The 23,235-nt window shown below is 42.7% G+C and overlaps 1 protein-coding gene across 4 annotated transcripts in view; it reads right to left on the reverse strand.

The window, feature by feature from the left end:
* LOC139273139 (serine/threonine-protein phosphatase 4 regulatory subunit 3) overlaps window positions 1-23,235 on the reverse strand; it is a 74,395-nt gene that overhangs the window by 7,088 nt on the left and 44,072 nt on the right. For 3 of the 4 annotated variants that reach the window (XM_070889597.1, XM_070889600.1, XM_070889598.1), the window contains 6 exons: window positions 21,788-21,919; window positions 19,706-19,811; window positions 16,559-16,603; window positions 13,542-13,700; window positions 9,176-9,345; window positions 6,632-6,774 (listed from right to left, as the gene is read on the reverse strand). In XM_070889597.1, coding sequence (XP_070745698.1) covers window positions 6,632-6,774; window positions 9,176-9,345; window positions 13,542-13,700; window positions 16,559-16,603; window positions 19,706-19,811; window positions 21,788-21,919 — 755 coding nt within the window. Of the gene's footprint in view, window positions 1-495; window positions 1,589-6,631; window positions 6,775-9,175; window positions 9,346-13,541; window positions 13,701-16,558; window positions 16,604-19,705; window positions 19,812-21,787; window positions 21,920-23,235 lie in introns of those variants that run through there. The other variant, XM_070889599.1, reaches the window with a different exon arrangement.

Consider the following 23,235-nt stretch of genomic DNA (forward strand, 5'->3'; position numbering starts at 1 on the left):
TGGACCAGCATCTAAAAACAGCTCCCAACAGCAGAGCAAGGAGCTGGCACATGAACACTGTTCTGCCACAAACTAAATTAAGGAAATGCAAATGTAAAAGGGAATATAAAGTTTTCTCAGCCAGGACCTGCATTTATTTTTCATGAAAATACTTTCATTCTCCAAGAAGGAAGATTTTGAGTTAGGGAATAGATGCAACTTTGAACTGCTTGTATCATCAGATAAATATAATGATTTGCATGCGGATTGCTATTTGGATTTTTTGGATTGGCATTCCACAATTTGCACCATGACCCACCACCCTCTGTGTCAGGTTAACAGTAAAAACTTCACACATTGCTTGCTTATGGAACCAACATGTACTTACGTTTTATCATCATCATCATAGACAGTCCCTCGGAATCGAGGAGGACTTGCTTCCGCTCCCAAAGTGAGTTCTTTGATGGCCGAACAGTCCAATACGAGAGCCACAGACCCTGTTACAGGTGGGACAGACATTCGGCGAGGAAGGGGTCGCTGAGGTTGGTTTGCTGCACGCTCCTTCCGCTGCCAGCGTTTAGCCTCTCCATGCTCTTTGCGCGGAGACTCGAAGAGCTCAACACCTCCCGGATGGACTTTCTCCACCTCGGGCGGTCTGCGGCCAGGGTCTCCCAGTTGTCAGTGGTGATGTCGCACTTTACCAGCGAGGCTTTGAGGGTGTCCCTATAACGTTTCCGCTGTCCTCCTTTGGCTCATTTACCATGAAGGAGCTCCGCATAAAGCATTTGCTTAGGGAGTCTTGTATCTGGCATGCGAACTATGTGGCCTGCCCAGCGAAGCTGATCGAGTGTGGTCAGTGCTTCAATACTGGGGATGTTAGCCTGGTCGAGGACTGATGTTGGTGCGCCTGTCCTTCCAGCGGATTTGCAGGATCTTGCGGAGACATCGTTGGCGATATATCTCCAGCGACTTGAGGTGCCTTCTATACATCGTCCATGCCTCAGATCCATACAGGAGGGCGAGTATTACTACAGCTCTGTACTCCGAGTTTGGTGGTAGATTTGAGGGCCTGGTCTTCAAACACACTTTTCCCTCAAATGGCCGAAGGCTGCGCTGGCGCACTGGAGGCGATGCTGAACCTCCGCATCAATGTCTGCCTTTGTTGATAAGAGGCTCCCGAGATATGGGAAATGGTCCACGTTGTCCAGGGTCACACAGTGGATCTTGATGATTGGAGGGCAGTGTTGTGCGGTGGAGAACCTTTGTCTTACGGATGTTAAGCGTAAGGCCTATGCTTTCATACGCCTCAGTGAATACATTGACTATATCCTGGAGTTCAATGTGCACAGATGCAGGCATCGTCAGCCTACTGCAGCTCAACGACAGAGGTTGGGGTGATCTTGGACCTGGCCTGGAGGCGGCGTAGGTTAAACAGCTTCCCACTGATTCTGTAGTTTAGTTGTGCTCCAGCGGGGAGCTTGTTGATTGTGAGGTGGAGCATGGCGGCGAGGAAGATTGAGAAGAAGGTTGGAGCGATAACGCAGCCCTGTTTGACCCCGGTCCGGACGTGGATTGGGTCTGTAATGGATCCGTTGGTAAGGATCACTGCCTGCATGTCAACATGTACTTACATTTTATAATGGTTTTACAATTAGCAACACAGTAATTTTGTCACCAATTCCAAACTGAAGAATACCAACCCCCAAAAATACCAATCAGTGCAAATCAATTATATTTATCTGATAATGCAAACAGTTCAAAGTTACAAATCGAAGTCTTTCATTATAACCTTGGATAATCAGCATCTGGAATTAAATTATACTACCTCAGGTACCAAAAATAAATGGTGACATTTAAATGCATTATACAAAATCCCCAAGATAAGGAATAACTTACCTACTTGCAAGTAGCTATGCTCAGCTCAGAAGTATTTTCGCAATGAGTTTGAAATACTATTTAATCTCCAAGCTCTAATCTAGCTGTAGAGCTAGAAAAATAAGATCATACATCACTTTGTCCTGTTGACTCCTCGCGCCCTATTGTTTATGGGCATACTACTTCTGCAGGAACTGTGCATGGACTCTCAATGAACAAAGTGATAAAGTGTCATACACTCAAAAATTTTTTCTGATCTTTTAAAATAAAGTTTTTCGTTTGTGCATATTGTTACACTGTATTAGTAGCCATAGGATGCCTATCAAGCATCGGTGCCACATAGATTTAATTGGCAATTTGACTAAAACACAAAATGCTTACTGTGCAGCCAGCAGGATCACTGAAATTAGGAACACCACATGGGGAATTGTGACTGGTGAAAAATATCTGCTGCGGTGACATGCAGTAATCTGGCTGTGGGACTGTGATGGTAGTGTATAGTGCTCATCGCTGTATATGGGTACCCACAGTTGGTGTCAGGGCTCCAAGAGTTGAACACCCTGCACAAATAAAACTATTCATGGCATGTTCTTGTTGATGCCCTTGTTCCTACTACCTTCTCCCCATTTTCAGTTCGAATTTATTTCTACTCCACATCAGATAATAATCAAGGCAGGAGAGCTCGGACACACGTTATGCTCCTCCTGTACTATGTGGGAAGTCAAGTAAGCTTCCAGTGTCCCTGACGACTACATATGCGGGAAGTGTATCCGGCTGCTTTGCGGCACTGGAGCTGCGGGCGGATTCACTCTGGAGCATCCACGATGCTGGGAATGACGTGAATAGCACGTTGAGTGAGTTGGTCTTACCGCAGGTAAAGGTTACACAGCCAGACAGGGGATGGGTGACCAACAGGAAAAGCAGTGGAAGGTAGTGCAGGGGTTCCCTGCGGTCATCCCCCTGCAAAACAGATGCACCGCTTTGGGTACTGAGGGGGATGACTCATCAGGGCTCTGCTGCACAGGAGGGCAGGAAAAAGAGTGGGAGAGCTATAGTGATAGGGGATTCTATTGTAAGGGGAATACATAGACGTTTCTGCGGCCGCTACCGAGACTCCAGGATGGTATGTTGCCTCCCTGGTGAAAGGATCAAGGATGTCTCGGAGCGGGTGCAGGACATTTTGAAGGGGGAGGGTGAACAGCCAGCTGTCGTGGTGCATATAGGTACCAACGATATAGGTAAAAAACGGGATGAGGTCCTACAAGACGAATTTAGGGAGCTAGGAGCTAAATTAAAAAGTAGGACCTCAAAAGTAGTAATCTCAGGATTGCTATCAGTGCCACATGTTAGTCAGAGTAGGAATCGCAGGATAGCTCAGATGAATACGTAGCTTGAGGATGGTGCAGAAGGGAGGGATTCAAATTCCTGGAACATTGGAACCGGTTCTGGGAGAGGTGTGACCAGTACAAACCGGACGGGAACCAATGTCCTGGGGGAGTGTTTGCTAGTGCTGTTGGGGAGGGGTTAAACGAATATGGCAGGGGGATGGGAACCTATGCAGGCAGACAGGGGAAAGCAGAATGGGGGCAGAAGCAAAAGACAGAAACAAGAAAAGTAAAAGTGGAGGGCAGAGAAACCCAAGGCAAAAAGCCAAAAGGGCTATATTACAGCAAAATCCTAAAGGAGCAAATGGTGTTAAAAAGACAAGCCTGAAGGCTCTGTGAATTAATGTGAGGAGTAGTCGCAATAAGGTGGACGAATTAACTTACGCAGATAGCAGTTAACGGATATGATGTAATTGGCATCATGGAGACATGGCTCCAGGTTGATCACGGCTGGGAACTCAACATCCAGGGGTAGTCAACATTTAGGAAGGACAGACAGAAAGGAAAAGGAGGTGGGGTGGCATTGCTGGCGAAAGAGGAAATTAATGCAATAGTAAGGAAGGACATCAGCTTGGATGATGTGGAATCTGTATGGGTGGAGTTACGGAATACCAAAGGGCAGAAAACGCTAGAGGGAGTTGCGTACAGACCACCAAACAGTAGTAATGAGGATGGGGACAGCATCAAACAAGAAATTAGGGATGCGTGCAATAAAGGTACAGCAGTTATCATAGGCGACTTCAATCTACATATTGACTGGGCTAACTAAGTAATGCGGTGGAGGAGGATTTCCTGGCGTGGATTAGGGATGGTTTTCTAGACCAATATGTCGAGGAACCAACTAGAAGGCTGGCCATCCTAGACTGGATGATGTGTAATGAGAAAGGACTAATTAACAATCTTGTTGTGAGAGGCCCCTTGGGGAAGAGTGACCATAATATGGTAGAATTCTTTATTAAGATGGAGAGTGACACAGTTAATTCAGACACTAGGGTCCTGAATTTGGGGACGGTAACTTTGATGGTATGAGACATGAATTGGCTAGAATAGGCTGGCGAGTGATACTTAGAAGTGTTGACGGCAGATAGGCAATGGCAGACATTTAAAGATCACATGGATGAACTTCTACAATTGTACATCCCGGTCTGGAGTAAAAATAAAACGGGGAAGGTGGCTCAACGGGATCTAACAAGGGAAATTAAGGAAATCCAAGGAAGAGGCATATAAATTGGCCAGAAAAAGCAGCAAACCTGAGGACTGGGAGAATTTTGTAATACAGCAGAGGAGGACAAAGGGTTTAATTAGGAGGGGGAAAATAGAGTGCGAGAGGAAGCTTGCTGGGAACATAAAAACTGACTGCAAAAGCTTCTATCGATATGTGAAGAGAAAAAGATTAGTGAAGACAAACATTTGCAGTCAGATTCAGGTGAATTTATAATGGAGAAAAAGAAATGGCGGACCAGTTGAACAAATACTTTGGTTCTGTTTTCACGAAGGAAGACACAAATAATCTTCCGGAAATACTAGGGGACTGAGGGTCTAGTGAGAAGGAGGAACTGAAGGATATTCTTATAAAGCGGGAAATTGTGTTAGGGAAATTGATGGGATTGAAGACCGATAAATCCCCAAGGCCTGATAGTCTGCATCCCAGAATACTTAAGGAAGTGGCCATAGAAATAGTGGATGCATTGGTGATCATTTTCCAACAGTCTATCGACTCTGGATCAGTTCATATGGACTGGAGGATAGCTAATGTAACACCACTGTTTAAAAAAGGAGGGAGAGAGAAAACGGACAATTATAGACCGGTTAGCCTGACATCAGTAGTGGGGAAAATGTTGGAATCAATTATTAAAGATGAAATAGCAGCGCATTTGGAAAGCAGTGACAGGATCGGTCCAAGTCAGCATGGATTTATGAAAGGGAAATCATGCTGGACAAATCTTCCAGAATTTTTTTTGAGGATGTAACTAGTAGAGTGGACAAGAGAGAACCAGTGGATGTGGTGTAGAGATTGGTGTGCAAAATCAAAGCACATGGTATTGGGGATAATGTACTGACGTGGAGAGAGAACTGGTTGGCAGACAGGAAACAGAGAGTCGGGATAAATGGGTCATTTTCAGAATGGCAGGCGGTGACTAGTGGAGTGCCGCAGGGCTCAGTGCAGGGACCCTAGCTCTTTACAATATACATTAATGATTTAGATGAAGGAATTGAGTGCAATATCTCCAAGTTTGCAGATGACACTAAACTGGGTGGCGGTGTGAGCTGTGAGGATGATGCTAAAAGGCTGCAGGGTGACTTGCATAGATTAGGTGAGTGGGCAAATGCATGGCAGGTGCAGTATAATGTGGATAAGTGTGAGGTTATCCACTTTAGGGGCAAAAAACACGAAGGCAGAATATTATTTGAATGGCGGCAGATTAGGAAAGGGGGAGGTGCAACGAGACCTGGGTGTCATGGTTCATCAGTCATTGAAAGTTGGCATGCAGTGAAGAAGGCAAATGGTATGTTAGCCTTCATAGCTAGGGGATTTGAGTATAGGAGCTGGGAGGCCTTACTGCAGTTGTACAGGGCCTTGGTGAGGCCTCACCTCGAAAAGAGTGTTCAGTTTTGGTCTGCTAATCTGAGGAAGGACATTCTTGCTATTGAGGGAGTGCAGCGAAGGTTCACCAGACTGATTCCCGGGATGGCAGGGCTGACATATGAGGAGAGATTGGATCAACTGGGCCTTTATACACTGAAGTTTAGAAGGATGAGAGGGGATCTCATAGAAACTTAAGATTCTGACGGGGCTGAACAGGTTAGATGCAGGAAGAATGTTCCCGATGATGGGGAAGTCCAGAACTAGGGGACACAGTCTAAGGATAAGAGGTAGGCCATTTAGGACTGAGATGAGGAGAAACTTCTTCACTCAGATTTGTTAACCTGTGAAATTCCCTACCGCAGAGAGTTGATGATGCCAGTTCATTGGATATATTCAAGAGGGAGTTAGATATGGCCCTTACGGCTAAAAGGGATCAAAGGGTATGGAGAGAAAGCAGGAAAGGGGTACTAAGGGAATGATCAGCCATGATCTTATTGAATGGTGCTGCAGGCTCGAAGTGCCGAATGGCCGACTCCTGCACCTATTTTCTATGTTTCTATGTAAATTAGTCAAAATTCCTTAAAACCAGTATTTCATTACATGCCAGACTATGATAACAAGGCTCATCTTTTAGAAAATATACTGTTTATGATCATAAAGGCCACATGCTGCAGTATACACAATAAATACCGAACTCAAACATATCCATTTTTGGGTTCAATAGACTTAAAAAGTAATGATCTGTGAAGCTCAAATGCCACAGTTGAACATTGTACCGCTTAGGTGCTTCAATTAATTGTCTTACCTGTTTAGTTTCTGATTTTGTAGTCTATCCCTTTCCTGCTCGTATCTCAGCTTCAGTCCTTTAAATGTCTGCACATACTCTATGTGTTCAAGTGCTTTGTAGAAGTTGTCAACTATGTGTGTTGTCAGTGACTTGATATCCTCCTGTGGTAACAAACATTGTGACTGCACAGGGCTCAGTGACATTCGCAACTCCTCAGATAATGGAACAATCCATGCCCACATGCAGCAAGACCCGGGCAACATTCAAGCTTGGGCTGATAAGTGGCAAGAAACATTCGCACACATGGGGAAATGCTTGAAGCTATCATTAAGGAAGAAATAACGGGACATCTAGATAGGAATAGTGCAATCAAGCAGACGCAACATGGATTCATGAAGGGGAAATCACGTTTAACTAATTTACTGGAATTCTTTGAGGATATAACGAGTATGATGGATAGAGGTGTACCGATGGATGTGGGGTATTTAGATTTCCAAAAGGCATTCGATAAGGTGCCACACAAAAGGTTATTGCAGAAGATAAAGGTACGCGGATTCAGAGGAAATGTATTAGCATGGATAGAGAATTGGCTGGCTAACAGAAAGCAGAGAGTTGGGATAAATGGGTCCTTTTCGGGTTCAAAAATCGGTGGTTAGTGGTGTGCCACAGGGATCGGTGCTGGGACCACAACTGTTTACAATATACATAGATGACCTGGAAGAGGGGCCAGAGTGTAGTGTAACAAAATTTGCAGATGACAAAAGATTAGTGGGAAAGCGAGTTGTGTAGAGGACACAAGAGAGGCTGCAAAGAGATTTAGATAGGTTAAGCGAATGGGCTAAGGTTTGGCAGATGGAATACAATGTCAGAAAATGTGAGGTCATCCACCTTGGAAAAAAAAACAGTAAAAAGGGAATATTATTTGAATGGGGAGAAATTACAACATGCTGCAGTGCAGAGGGACCTCGGGGTCCTTGTGCATGAATCCCAAAAAGTTAGTTTGCAGGTGCAGCAGGTAATCAGGAACGCGAATGGAATGTTGGCCTTCATTGCGAGAGGGATGGAGTACAAAAGCAGGGAGGTCCTGCTGCAACTGTACAGGGTATTGGTGAGGCCGCACCTGGAGTACTGCGTGCAGTTTTGGTCACCTTACTTAAGGAAGGATATACTAGCTTTGGAGGGGATACAGAGACGATTCACTAGGCTGATTCTGGAGATGAGGGGGTTACCTTATGATGATAGATTGAGTACACTGGGTCTTTACTCGTTGGAGTTCAGAAGGATGAGGGGTGATCTTATAGAAACATTTAAAATAATGAAAGGGAGAGACAAGATAGAGGCAGAGAGGTTGTTTCCACTGGTGGCACAGCCTCAAAATACGGGGGAGCCAATTTAAAACCGAGTTGAGAAGGAATTTCTTCTCCCAGAGGGTTGTGAATCTGTGGAATTCTCTGCCCAGGGAAGCAGTTGAGGCTAGCTCATTGAACGTATTCAAATCACTATAGATAGATTTTTAACCAATAAGGGAATTAAGGGTTATGGGGAGCGGGCGGGTAAGTGGAGCTGAATCCACGGCCAGATCAGCCATGATCTTGTTGAGTGGCGGAGCAGGCTCGAGGGGCTAGATGGCCTACTCCTGTTCCTAATTCTTATGTTCTTATAACTACCAGGCAAATGACTATCTCCAACAAGCGAGAGTCTAACCATCGCCAAATTCCCCACCACCAACATCCTGGGGAGGGGGGGGGGGGGGGGGGTCACCATTGACCAGAAAATTAACTAGACCAGCCATAAATACTGTGACAACAAGAGCAGGTCAGAGGCTGGGTATTCTGTGGTGAGTGTCTCATCTCCTGACTCCCCAAAGCCTTTTCACTATCGACAAGGCACAAGTGTGATGGAATACTCTCCACTTGCTTGGATGAGTGCAGCTCCAACAACACAAAAACCTCGACGCTATCCAGGACAAGGCAGCCCGCTTGAATGGCTCCACATCCACCATCTTAAATATTCACTCCCTCCATCACAGACATACCATGGCTGCAAGTGTGTACCATCTACAAGATGCACTGCAGCAACTCGCCAAGGCTTCTTTGGCAGCACCTCAAAAACCCGCAACCTCTACTACCTAGAAGGACATGGGCAGCAGGTGCATGGGAACACCACCACCTAAACATTCCCATCCAAGTCACACACCATCCCGACTTGGAAGTAGATCGCCGTTCTTTCATCGTCGCTGGGTCAAAATCCTGGAATTCCACCCTAACAGCACTGTGGGAGTACCTTCACCATATGGTCTGCGGCGGTTCATGGTGGCTCACCACCATCTTCTCAAGGGCAATTAGGGACTGGCACTAAATGCTGGCCTTGTCAGTGACGCCCACATCCCATGAACAGAAAAATAAATTATAATAAAAGAGGGGATAATACACTTCACAATGGTGCAAAACCACAACCTTTAGGAAAGTTTGTATATTATAGGATATTATATGCTTTAACAAAAAATTGTATCGAAGCTGAATATAAAATTTACCACAACTTACTACAAAAATAGAAACTTACCACTCTGATAAATTCAAACAGTTCAATTATTGCTGAATTAAGTAGATTATATCTGGTTCCATTATCCAAAAAGGCATTTATAACTGGCTCAAAGAGGTTTCCTTTAGTGATGTAACGATTATAGAATTCATCCTTTAGTCCAATGATCCTCCTCATAAAACGCAGTGCACCTGTTTTCAAGAGAAAATAACTAATTACTAAGATCTCAGTACTGTTCATTAGTTCGGACTACCACCAGTAGCTGCTTCTCCTGCTCGATGATCAAATCCGCTCATTACTCCAGAATCATCATGGACTTCAAAATCCATCTCCAAATGAGCAGTTCATGGATGGAGTCCAAGATAGAGATCACTTCCATATCTCCAAGTACCCCTTCCCAATCTTCCCTCACTCTCCCCAAATTCATCTCCTCCATGAAACAGTACCTGCCTCCTCAAACCTCTCCTGAACACCGAACTTCTGCTTGATCCCATGATTACCAGCATTATCTGCAGGGTTATTCTCCCTCCTTTAAAAACCTGTGTCACCCTTCTATCTCTCAAGTTCCTTGAAGGCATTAGTTACCATGCCCGTTTGACTCTCTCCGCCCCCCCCCCCCGCCCCACCACCCTCCCTCCAGTCCAGTTTCCACACCATCTAGACCAAAAGCCAGGACATCCTTGGGACTGCAACACCAGCTCTGTCCCGCTGCCTACTCCATTCTCCTCCACTGCCTTCCCTCTAACCATCTCAATTGCACCCCTCCTTGTAGTTACACTTCAAATATTTCTCTTCCCAAGCCATATGGCTACCTTCTAAGCCACAGTGCTCCATCCTTGGTTCCTCATTCATCATTTAAGTGCTGCCCTTCAGCAACGTTACCTGCAAGCACAAGATCAGCTTCCACATATACGCTGATGACATCAAACTCTGACTCTCCAGTCATCACCAGCAACTCCAAAGTTTTTAAACATATATAGTGTGACTGCCTGTCTAACATCAAGTCATGGTTGAGTCAGAATTTCTTTTGGCTCACTACCACCAAAGCTGAAACTACTCTGACTTCCACCAGCACCCAAATGGCTTCAGTTCTGATTCCATCAACATCTCTGGTTGTCCACTCGGGCCAACTCCAGTGGCGTAGAACCTTAGTGTGCTGTTCAACCATTAGCTAAGCTTCCTACCCCACAACTTCCCAACGCCAAGACCACATTCTTTAATTCGAACATCGCCTGCTTACACACCAGTTCTTCAGAAGTCTTTAATCCATGCCTTTATGTCCAAAGATTGCCTTCTCTAAATGCCCACCTCACCTCCATGATTCACAAATTTTAACTAATCCAGAACCACATGTGTCATCACATGTGCATGCACCAGATTCATTTCCTCCAATCCACCACCTGAAACACCATCACCCTTTGGAATTTTCATCCCAAACCACTTTGCCTCGTGGATTCCCCTACAGACCAAATGGGAATTCCCCTGGACACAAGCATAAAGCTTTTATATTTGACTTAAAAGAATTTGTATCTATATAGTCCCTTTGAAGGCATTTGCTTTTGAAGTTATATAAACATGACAACCAATTTGCTCATCGGAATATTCTATAGACAACAATGAGATAAAAGTGACCTGTTTTAGTGCTGGTGGTTGAGTAATGAATATTCCCAGTACTGAACTGGAGTGTCAAGCTAGATTATGTGCTTGAATCCTGGGGTCAGAGATGGAAGTGATATCAACTGAGCCAAACTGTACGTTGGGGTATTATCATGCAGCACCAAAGCAATATATACCTATGGTGACATCCTATTCTTAACTGAACCGTGAAGAAGGGAAAATAGAATTATCAGTGGGCTGATGCCACTCAACTCCTAGCGATCAGTAAACCATGCATTGGAACGGCACGCTGGAGCAGTGGTTTTCTAGGTTTGTGTGTGGGAAGCTATGACAAATATCGACACTCTCATCAATTCCTCATCCTAAAATGTATGAAAGGACTTAATGCAACACGATTTCTGAGCTACAATCAAACACTTTACTACTGAGATTTTCATCTCTACATTTATGATTTTGTGTTTATTTAGAGTGCCAAATAAAATTACAGCAGTGTATATTATCAGCATTGTTTTACATTTATAACCAACTCCACTTTGTGCCTGGTTATAAATTTAACATTATCCTGGTGAAGAAAAAAAACCTGAAGTGAACATTTATAGAAACATAGAAAATAGGTGCAGGAGTAGGCCATTCGGCCCTTCGAGCCTGCAGCACCATTCAATATCATGACTAATCATTCCTTCAGTACCCCTTTCCTGTTTTCTCTCCATACCCCTTGATCCCTTTAGCCATAAGGGCCATATCTAACTCCCTCTTGAATATATCCAATGAACTGGCATCAACAACACTCTGCGGCAGGGAATGCCACAGGTTAACAACTCTCAGTGAAGAAGTTTCTCCTCATCTCAGTCCTAAATGGCCTGTCCCTTATCCTAAGACTGTGTCCCCTGGTTCTGGACTTCCCCAACATCGGGAACATTCTTCCCGCATCTAACCTGTCCAGCCCAGTCAGAATCTTATATGTTTCTATGAGATCCCCTCTCATCCTTCTAAACTCCAGTGTATAAAGGCCCAGTTGATCCAGTCTCTCCTCATATGTCAGTCCAGCCATCCCTGGAATCAGTCTGGTGAACCTTCGCTGCACTCCCTCAATAGCAAGAATGTTTTTCCTCAGATTAGGAGACCAAAACTGAACACAATATTCCAGGTGGGGCCTCACCAAGGCCCTGTATAACTGCAGCAAGACTTCCCTGCTCCTATACTCAAATCCCCTAGCTATGAAGGCCAACATACCATTTGCCTTCTTCACCACCTGCTGTACCTGCATGCCAACTTTCAATGACTGATGAACCATGACACCCAGGTCTCACTGCACCTCCCCTTTTCCTAATCTGCCGCCATTCAGATAATATTCTGCCTTCGTGTTTTTGCCTCTCAATTGGATATCCTCACATTTATCCACATTATACTGCATCTGCAATGTATTTGCCCACTCGCCTAACCTGTCCCAAGTCACCCTGCAGCCTCTTAGTGTCCTCCTCACAGCTCACACCACCACCAAGTTTAGTGTCATCTGCAAACTTTGAGATATTACACTCAATTCCATCATCTAAATCATTAATATATATTGTAAAGAGCTGGGGTCCCAGCACTGAGCCCTGCGGCACTCCACTAGTCACTGCCTGCCATTCTGAAAAGGACCCGTTAATCCCGACTCTCTGCTTCCTGTCTGCTAACCAGTTCTCTATCCACGTCAGTACATTACCCCCAATACCATGTGCTTTGATTTTGCACACCAATCTCCTGTGTGGGACCTTGTCAAAAGCCTTTTGAAAGTCCAAATACACCACATCCACCGGTTCTCCTTTGTCCACTCTGCTAGTTACATCCTCAAAACATTCCAGAAGATTTGTCAAGCATGATTTCCCTTTCATAAATCCATGCTGACTTGGACCAATCCTACCACTGCTTTCCAAATGCGCTGCTATTTCATTCTTATTGATGGATTCTGACATTTTCCCCACTACTGATGTCAGGCTAACCGGTCTATAATTACCCGTTTTCTCTCTCGCTCCTTTTTTAAAAAGTGGTGTTCCATTAGCAACCCTCCAGTCCATAGGAACTGATCATAGGATATAATGACAATGAAGGCGTCAAAAGAATTATTTCTATTTACAGCTTTCAAAACTTTGAGAGAAATATATGTGCCCATTATTTGTATATAACAACCTTCCCTCTGAAGTTCAAGGTGCTGATTTGTGGTAAATAAAAGGATCAACAAGGGATGATGTTGCTGTTTGGGTGAAGGCTCCTGTTTTGAGACAACGACCTGGACTTCCCAGAGATGGTCAGGAGAACTGCCTGTTTTAACTACATCCTTCGAATAGGTCTCAGAATCCACTATCAACTTCATGAAGTCTCTCCCAGCTTGTCAGACCCTCGTCCCAATCCCTCGGTACAGTTCTGGATGATGTGCTTGAGGCACATTTCTCACTTGCTGCCTCATCTTTCACGCTTATGCCACCCAGCTCCGTTATCACAAACCTCTAGCAGTTAGGAATGTGGACCCCAGGAACCAGTTGCCAACTCCACTCCATCAGAACAAACTTTGAAAACTGCTGTACTACAGCAAAGGACATTACCTTTGAAGGGAATTTCTAATCCTAGTTCTGACCAGATTGCTGGATTTATTGTACAGGGAGAACAGACAGCTGCTATTCTGTTTAATGAGGTGATAAAATCCTGTATAAATTGTTAGTAACATGGCAGCAAAAGGCAGGCAAGTATGGAGATTCAGTCATTAGTTTTATCAATACAAGTTTTAACTTACATAAGGCTAGAAAAGTATGTTTTGAATTCATCAGTACCAAAACCCTTCGCAGTAAATCTTTGTTCATGATGTAATTCTTGATATGATATGTGTGATGCTCAACACAGAAAGTGAGTAGTTCGAGAATCAAGGCCAACAGCTGTGCTGTCTGGAAGTTATCTAAAAAAAAAGATAAAGCTTGGTTATGCAATTGTGACCAACATTTTGGGTTTCATTTTGAAAACTAGCCTGAAAGAGAGGGACTGAGTGGTACAGTGTACTATTAAACTGTGTTTTAACCTCTGGCACCTGGGTTTGAAACCAGGCCAGGCGATGGGATGAAAATCTTTCTTTCATAGAAGTCAGGCTCCCAAATGAAATTAGTCTGGCCACTTTCAATCCAGTTTCTAGTCATGTCAGTACTTCGGCAGTAGGGAATCAGGACAGTCACAAAACGGGAACTGACCATAATTTAATGTCAACACACACGATTTGGCACTTAACAAGCTGACCGGATGCTTAGCTTGTAAGCAAGTTTTATGTAGATGCAGTAGGAGATACAGTTTTGTCTGATTAAAGAATGTGTGTTGGGGAACCGCAAAACTTTATAACCTTCTAAGACTTATAAAGTCTTAACTTTATTTATTCTCAGAATGATCAAGACACTGCATGCAAAAGCAGAGAATACAGTTACATCCCCAATACAGATGCCACAATAAGCCCTGAAGAGACAACTCATGCAGGGGTACAGTTCCACATGTACTGGCAGCTCTCAAATACATCTTCATTCTTCATGAGATTCTGATTAACAACTATGAGCAGACTAATTGATAATGGAGAGCATCATGGTACAATTTTATAAGAGGGTGCAGGAACAGTGTGACCTGGATATGTATGTACACGAATCTTTGAAGGTGGCAGAAGTAGAAAAGGCTGTTAAAAACTGTTTGGCTTTATTAATAGAGGAAGAGAGTATAAAAGCAAAGAAATTATCTAAATCTTTATCTAAACAGTGGTTAGGCCTCAGCTGGAGTAGTGTGTTCAATTCTGTGCACCACATATTTGGAAGAATGTCAAGGCATTGAGAGAGAGTACAGAAAAAATTTATTAGAATAGTACCAGGTTGAGGGACTTCAGTTATGTGGAGAGGCTGGAGAAGCAGGGGTTTCTCTCCTTGGAGCAGAGATGGTTAAGAGGAGATCAGATAGAGGTGTTCAAAATCATGTTGATGGAGTAAATAAAGAGAAAGTTTCTAATGGCAGAAGGATCAGTAACCGGAGGACACAGATTCAAGGTGATTCGTAAAAGAACCAGAGGTGACATGACGAAACATTTTATTTTTAAACAGCAAGTTAATCTAAAATGCACTACTTTAAAGGGTGGTGGAAGCAGATTCAATAGTAACATTCTTGAGAATTGGATAAATACTAAGGGGAAATAATTTACAGGGCTATGGGGAAAGAGCAGGGAAGTGGGATTAATTGGATAGCTCTACCAAAGAGCTGGTACAGCCACAATGGGCCAATTGGCCTCCTTCGATGCTGTATCATTCTATGATCATTACTAATTCCAATGCTGTCCAAACACATTAAGCGTGAGCGCGCTCACTTTTCAGCAGGTGACAGTAGATAGCAATTAAGTGCAGGAAACAGGCAATTCTTTGCCTACATAGCTCAAGGGCATTGAAGTCAAATATTAACAACCCAACAGCCACGTTAGTGGAGATCAGTTAACTCACCATTGACCATCAAGCCTGGAGCCACCTGGTCTGAATGGTTTAGCACCACAATGCATTTGCTTACTTATCAACAGTGCTTGCTATTTATAAGCACAAAATCCAATACAACATTGCTTTGAAATCAATACCAGTTAAATAAAATATTTTTGCTGCGGTCTTCAAATGGACACAGTAAATAGGTGCTACTTGGTGCAATTACAGGATGTACAAAAATCACTCAGCAATAGAAAGTGATCTTGTAGGATGTATGGACTTTTTAAATATAGGTAGTTACGAAGAATAATTGTTAATTAACCTACTACATTCAAAGTGGGCTCATCAATACACAACAACTTGCTGTGTAAAAAAAAATGTTCCTTCAGAAACAAAGCAACCAGTTATGAAGTGCTTAATTTTCATATTTAAAAGCCACACCGGACATCACCATAGGCAGTCCTTCCAAATCGAGGAAGACTTGCTTCCACTCTAAAAGCGAGTTCAGGTGACTGTACAATCCAATACAGGAATTACAGTCTCTGTCACAGGTGGGACAGCCTCCAGTGCAGCCTTCGGCCGTCTGAGGAAGAGTGTTCGAAGACCAGGCCCTCAAATCTGCCACCAAGCTCATAGTCTACAGGGCTGTCGTAATACCCGCCCTCCTGTATGGCTCAGAGGCATGGACTATGTACAAGTAGACACCTCAAGTCGCAGGAGAAATGCCGCCAACGATGTCTCCGCAAGATCCTACAAATCTCCTGGGAGGACAGATGCACCAACATTAGCGTCCTCGACCAGGCCACCATCTCCAGCATTGAAGCACTGACCACACTTGATCAGCTCTGCTGGGCAGGCCACACTGTCTGCATGCCAGACACGAGACTCCCAAAGCAAGCGCTCTACTCGGAATTCCTTCACGGCAAACGAGCCAAAGGTGGGCAGAGGAAATGTTACAAGGACAACCTCAAAGCCTCCCCAATAAAGTGCAACATCCCCACCGACACCTGGGAGTCCCTGGCCAAAGACCGCCCTAAGTGGAGGAAGTGCATCCGGGAGGGGCGCTGAGCACAGAGTCTCATCACCGGGAGCGTGCAGAAAGCAAGCGCAGGCAGCTCAAGGAACTCAGCGCTTTCCCATATGCTCTTCCTCCACTTAGGGTGGTCTTGGGCCAGGTATTCCCGGGGGTCAGTGGGGATGTTGCACTTTATCAAGGAGGCTTTGTGACTGTCCTTGAAACATTTCCACGACATATTATCAAAGGAACAAGCTATACTATCTACATAAAATCCACCAACTCAATAAGTAAAATGAACATGTAACTTACCAGAACAAAAAGCACTATTCTTGTTGGATCCATCTACTACTGCATCTAATAAACAAATCAAGTACATGGTAATGTTTAGAATTGCTGATATAGCTCACAAGATTAAATTAGGAGGCCATTCAGCCCATCTTAGTTCATCCATTCAGAAAGACCTTAAAGTTCCCATAATTATTGCATTTAATTGTTTAAATTCTGCTAATGTTTTCACTTTCACTACTCTAACCAATCCACACCATATACTGATCACACTTCTTGACATTGGTTCTACATTTATCGTTTACTAATAATTTTAGATTTAATCTCAAGGAAACAATATTTCCAGGAAAAAGAATACAAACCTTCAGCAGTCATATATAAAGTATTACTGAAACTATTTAATTTTAAATGGGCACTATGGGCATTTAGACCATTCCAGTAGGTTAGTGCTCCACATTAAACTAAGACTGTAATGGGCTCCTAGCTATGATCAATCTGCAAATAAATAATTTCATCCCTAAATGAACATGGGCATGTGCCATTACTGCTTATGCTAACTTTAACAGTTGCCACAAAGCTATGAAAGATGTCAGGTGAACTTGCCTTTAGATTTTTGCTCCTCCCCAACAGTGTGATACACAGTAATAACTTGGATGACTTGGACAAGACAGCAACAAATCAATGATTCACTAAAGCTCTCAAGATTTGAGATATTTCGACCAACCCAACTTATGAAAGTTCAATAATGGGCACATAATTTACTTTTCAAATTACGATACACTATTCCATTGCTAGATACTGAGCTCTTTAATCTTAATATACATGGGACTGTAAATCACAGTCTTTCCGGGTGCGTACGATGTGCGCACATGCCTGAACAGGCCCTGCAGGTTTTGGGTTTAGGTGCACGAAGCGCATGTGCCTAAAACCAGCACTTGCGATCTGTCAAAATTTCTTTTGACAGATCACACGCATCCCAGGAGAAGGGCCTTTGTGAATGGAGATTTGGGCTATTTGCCCAACTCCTGCCCAGCGAGTGTCCTAAAAACTCTTACGCCTGGTAAAAACAGGCGTAAGGCCAGCGTAAGAGTTATAAAAGATCAAAAAATTTAATTTTAGCACTAATTTTTATATTGAGGTAAGTTTATTTTTAACCCCATTAAAACATTAAAAAAATTCAAAAACATTTAATTTAATTCCATTTCAATTAATTTGTGAAGTGCTTTTTTATTTATGTATTGTGTTTGTGGGGGTACTCCATTTTCATTGGTGATCTGTATCTAGGCCTCAGAGCGGAAGTGTTTGTTCCTTCGGAACCACCAGGTACTTTCATTAAAAAGATTTTGGTCAGAGGCCACCGACCGCAATTTCTGGTCCATGATTTCCCATTGCACAGAGTCGAGACCAAAAACATGTTTCAAGTGTTTTTTTTAAATAACGGGCCCCAAGGCCTAGTTTCAGGGCATTTTAATAGTGAGCAGGGAAGCACAGCAACAACCCCCTTTTACCGAGGAAGATCAACCAGGCTAAAGAGGGCAGTGCTCCCTAAGGGCAGGCAGTGATGCACAGCAACAGACAACAAAATTCTGGGCACAGCAACGGGCAGATGATCATATTTTCAGAGACGTTTGCAGGCTGGGAGCTCAGCTGCGTGCTGAAGGACTGATTTTCTGGGGCATTTTATACCAGTGATTCCAAAACATCAGAGCTCTTGATAAAACTACCCAACCCAACAGCAGGCTTCTGAGAGAGGATGAGGCTTTCAAGTAAAAACGTAAATGCAGGCATTATGACAAGACAATTCAATAGATAAATTAAGGGCAGGTAAGTGCACGCAGACTGAACTCAAGGGGTAGTTTTTGCTCGGTTGTGCTGGTTTTTTCAGCACAATTTACCAGAAATTGGCGTAACCAGTGCAAATGATCGCAGAAATTTAAGCGCAAATAACGTTCAGCGCAAATCCGAGTTTCTGCGATCTTTAAGCTAGTTTAAAAAAAATTATGCTAGAGGCTGACCGCACCCACAAAACTGGCCACGACCCAGGATGAATTAATCATCATGGCGAGTTTCTTCTAATTGCGTTTGCTTGCAGGCCTTTGAGAAGACAGTTAAACTGGTTATTCTGGGTGCATGGGCACTATATAGGCATGTTTTATAAGTTATAGAATGTAATTTAAAAAATTTTTTTACTAAGAAACTGACGACTATCCCCCAATATAACTAGCAAATGATTCTGTAAATGTTCTAAAAGACATTTTCAGTCAGTTAAAATCAGGTTACTCACAGGTGGTGGTGGATTGAGACTCATTAAAAATGCTTATTTTGTGTGATAAATCCAATTTCAGTTGTGGTAATCAAACTATACCTGATTACCACTTATATCAAGGAATTTTTTTTATTAAGTACATTTTTAAAAAATAAATTATGTTTTAAAACACTATCCGATTGCGCTAAGTCATGGCAGATTTTTCATTTGGTGATATGCAAATGAATTTGAGCAGAAACTAAAAGGGAAAAAATACTTCTCAAAATGGGCACAATGTGCACCCAGATTGCCAATTGCACCCAAAGTGGAAACCCTGCCCCCAAGTGTTTTTAATAGCTGTACATAGTGACACCACTATTCCTGGCTAAAATGGAGATAATTGGGTAAATTCCCCATCAATCAGGTTGCACTGTGCAAGTGATTAGAATTGATTTTACACACAATTTGTATGTAACTATCCTCCACTCACTGCAATTTACTGGAGAAATCACCATGCTTTTATTGGGAGAAGTTGCTGAGTTCTGTTTGCTGCAATTCGTGGAGTCTCTTTAAATAGATTCTGTTTGCTGAGTAAATAAATTTTTTTGCTGTAAAACACATGGTTTCGCTGCTGCAAGTCCTGTCCTGCCTCCAACTCATTGGCTGATAGTGGTGTCAATCGTCATTCCGGTTTTTAATAGGGAAATTGCAGTCACTGGGCATGTGCAACAGGGAAAATCTGAAAGGGATAAAGTGCTCCAAATGGAAAAACTATTACAGCGCCACATACACAGGCGTATGTAATTGCACATGCAATTATATATGTCACAGGGGTGTAAACGCAATTAACATTGAAAAGTCCATAGGAAACATTTACAGGTGACAGGACATGTGCATTTCAATACATAGATAAGTTTAAAACTCACCTTTACTGCTGTGTTTTTCATCTGTGGTATTAGCCAGTAAAGGAGCACTGAGAACATGCATGCAATGCTTGTAGAAAAAGCTGAGGAACTCAGTCTTCTCAGTTTTCTGAGAATGATGACAAAAATACATGTTAGTAATTAGTCAAGATTCCATAACTGATTTCTGAAGTTCTGAAATGTTTTCATGCATTCATGTATGCAGTAGCAGAATCAAACTTAAAATTCAAATCAAGTTTCAGCAGGCAAATGGATAAATCTCTGAAAGATTTCAAACTCAACAAATTTAAACGCATTTAAAAAAAATTACATTTAAAACACTTTGAAATCAGAAGCAGAAACATAAGAACAGATGTGATAGAATATCTTTGCTAGATTTCTTCATGAAAAATACTAATCTGCATTAAACAGGGCTCAAATATAAACCATCTAAAATCACACCCTGTTGAGCCAACAAGTTAATCTTTATATTACCTTCAACACCAAATGCCAGTGCTGTATTTTAACATTCCTTCCAGAGTATAAAACCAAAATTACCAATGCCATAAGGTTGACAGGATTATATATTAGAGTAATAGTCAGTACAATAAAGTTGAGATTTAAGGTAGAGGAGGAAGGGTTTTGGGAAGTTCCAGAGTAGGGCTGAAGCAGCTGAAGGTTCTGCCACCAATGATGGAAGAACAAGGAGGTAAAGAGGAACACAACAGATAGCCAGAGAACTGAAGACAGGAAGGGATGGAAAGTTTGAGGAGGTTGATGAGGTAGGGTGGAGCAAGGCAGTCAAAAAACTTGTAGGCGATAAAGATTTTAAACTTAATGCTTTTGGGGTAAGGACAGGGTGGAGAGTAAACAGGGCTTAGTGTGGGATAGGATAAGACCAGCTGAGTTTTGGACGTCAGGGTTTACGGAGGATTGTGAATGAGAGGCCAGCAAGTATAACATTGCACAAGTCAAGACTCTAGAGATGAGAAAAATGTGAATATGGGTTTTTCTCAGTGTGGAGGTGGGGTAGGGATTGAAGCAGAGGTGCTCTGGTTGACAGACAGGATGTGGGGTTTGAATATCTGCTCTGCGCTGAACAGGCATTAATGTTTCACACAATCTGAGCAAATGGTCAACAAATGGGTAAAGTTAATGATGAGAAGGGAGTTTATGGTGGAGATCGAAAATTATGGCTCTGGTCTTAGAGATGTTCAGTTGGAGGAAATGTTGACAACAGCAGAGAGGTAGTTTATGAGGTTCAGGGAAGTAGTGGAGTGAAAGAATTGGGTATCCACATACATATGGAAACAAACGAAGGATAGATCTATTGGGACTATGGAAGTGATTATGCAAGGACATGGAGAAGCTGCTGCTGGGGATGCATGGACTTCTTTGCGACAGACAAGATGAACCATGCAAGGGCAATCCCAAGGAGCTAGACAAAAGAGAATAGAGCAGGACGGAATGGTTGTCTATATCAAAAGCAGTGCAGAGGTTGAAGTGGACAAGAAGGGATAATATACTGTGTGCACAATCACAAAGGATGTCATTTCTGATTTGTCCAGGGCCGTCTTGATGAGCAAGGCAGAAACTGGACTAGAGATTTGAAGAGTGTGTGTTTTGGGAGAGATCGGCTTGGAGTTAAGATGATAACGTGTTTGAGGTGCTGAGAGGAAAGGGAGGTCAGAATCTGGTGGTAGCTGGAAACGGTGGGCAGGTTGAGATTGAACTTTTTGTGGAGAAGGGTGGTTTTGAAAGGAGAAGGATGGGGTTTAAGCAAAGGGAGCAATTAATAATGCCAACATACAGGGGGCAAGGAAAGATAATTGAGTAGTTTAAAACTTGAAAGGAGCCCTGAACACAAACCTCAAGTATTTAAAATAATTGAGAATTCCCAAAATACAAGTTTTAATATATTGCACAAGTTAGTGCAATTAAGTCATTGTTAGTCAATATTTGGGTACTATTACAATCAAAATCAACTTTAGTAAATCCACTCATCTCACTTAAAAAAAAATTAAGAGGCACATGATCATTAACTGCAAATCAAATTAGGTTCACATAACATTTCTTTATTTAATAAATGTTTTTAAAATGCCTTACATTTGCTGTGGCCAACATATTCTCAGGGTCAATTAAAGTTCTTAGTAGCCCCATTAGCTGAACTGCTCCACCAAGTTCAGGGTCAGCATCGCAGATCATCTGTTCAATGATTACATTGATTAGGAGAATGTCCTGCACAAAAACAAATGAAAATAAATGGCCAGTATTAAATTTAAAGTAACAGCTGGCGTAAAATGGTAGCAAGTTTCAAAATAAAGCAATGTGCGCCATCAAATCACAAGATAAACATTCTTTATCAAAACCTTAAGGCCCATCTAATTTCATCCTTTCAAATTACCAACCATACCATTTTTTATTAAAGCATTTAGTTAATTCTTAAAAGGATGCCAAGTTACTGGCCTTGTCAACCAATTCCATCTCTTGTTTAATACAGTTTATCCTAAGCCTGCCCTTCACAATCCTGATCCAGTGCTCTTTTGTCATGCTGCCCTTGCATATCAAAGTATTGTTCAGAGTTTACTTTTTGTATACCATTACAAATCATATACTACTTAAAGTTCACACTTCGTAATGTCTTGGAAGAGCCCCAGCTGAGCCATTTCAGTTCATCCCTCTATCACAAGCAATCAGCCTCGTTGGGGCTTGATGGGCCCCTATATTATGGGGGCCATGAATGTCTGAAGCACTCCAGGTATGGCTTGGCCAGAACACTGCACTTAATCACGGCTGCTGGGTATTTAAACCAAACTGATTCGACAAAATAACCCAGCATCTTATCTTGTTCACTTTGCATATTGCTACCTCACAATGTTTGGATTTGATGAACAAGTCCATAGATGCATTTAAGGGGAAACTCGATAAGTACATAAGGGTTAAAGGAATAGTTGTTAGGGTAGATAAAGTAGGGTGGGATGAGGTTCATGAGAAGTTGGGCTGAAAGAATTTCCAGCTGAAAGGTTGAGTAGGTTGGGCCTCTACTCATTGGAATTCAGAAGAATGAGAGGTGATCTTATCGAAACGTATAAGATTATGAGGGGGCTTGACAAGGTGGATGGAGAGAGGATGTTTCCACTGATAGGGGAGACTAGAACTAGGGGGCATAATCTTAGACTAAGGGACCGCCCATTAAAACTGAGATGAGGAGGAATTTCTTCCCTCAGAGGGTTGTAAATCTGTGGCATTCACTGCCTCAGGAGATCTGTGGAAGCTGGGACATTGAATACATTTAAGATAGAGATAGACAGTTTCTTAACCGATAAGGGAATAAGGGAATTATGGGGAGCAGGCAGGGAAGTGGACATGAGTCCATGATCAGATCAGCTATGATCGTATTAAATACAGAGCAGGCTCGAGGGGCTATATGGCCTATTCCTGCTCCTATTTCTTATGTTCTTATTACATTATAAACTGTTTTTCCAATGAGGAAGCAGTTAAAATTTCACAAGATTTATCAAGAAATTGTGACTCAATTTCAGGTAGAAACTTTG

Source organism: Pristiophorus japonicus, chromosome 9 (assembly GCF_044704955.1).
Source record: "Pristiophorus japonicus isolate sPriJap1 chromosome 9, sPriJap1.hap1, whole genome shotgun sequence".
Lineage (NCBI taxonomy): Eukaryota > Metazoa > Chordata > Chondrichthyes > Pristiophoridae > Pristiophorus > Pristiophorus japonicus.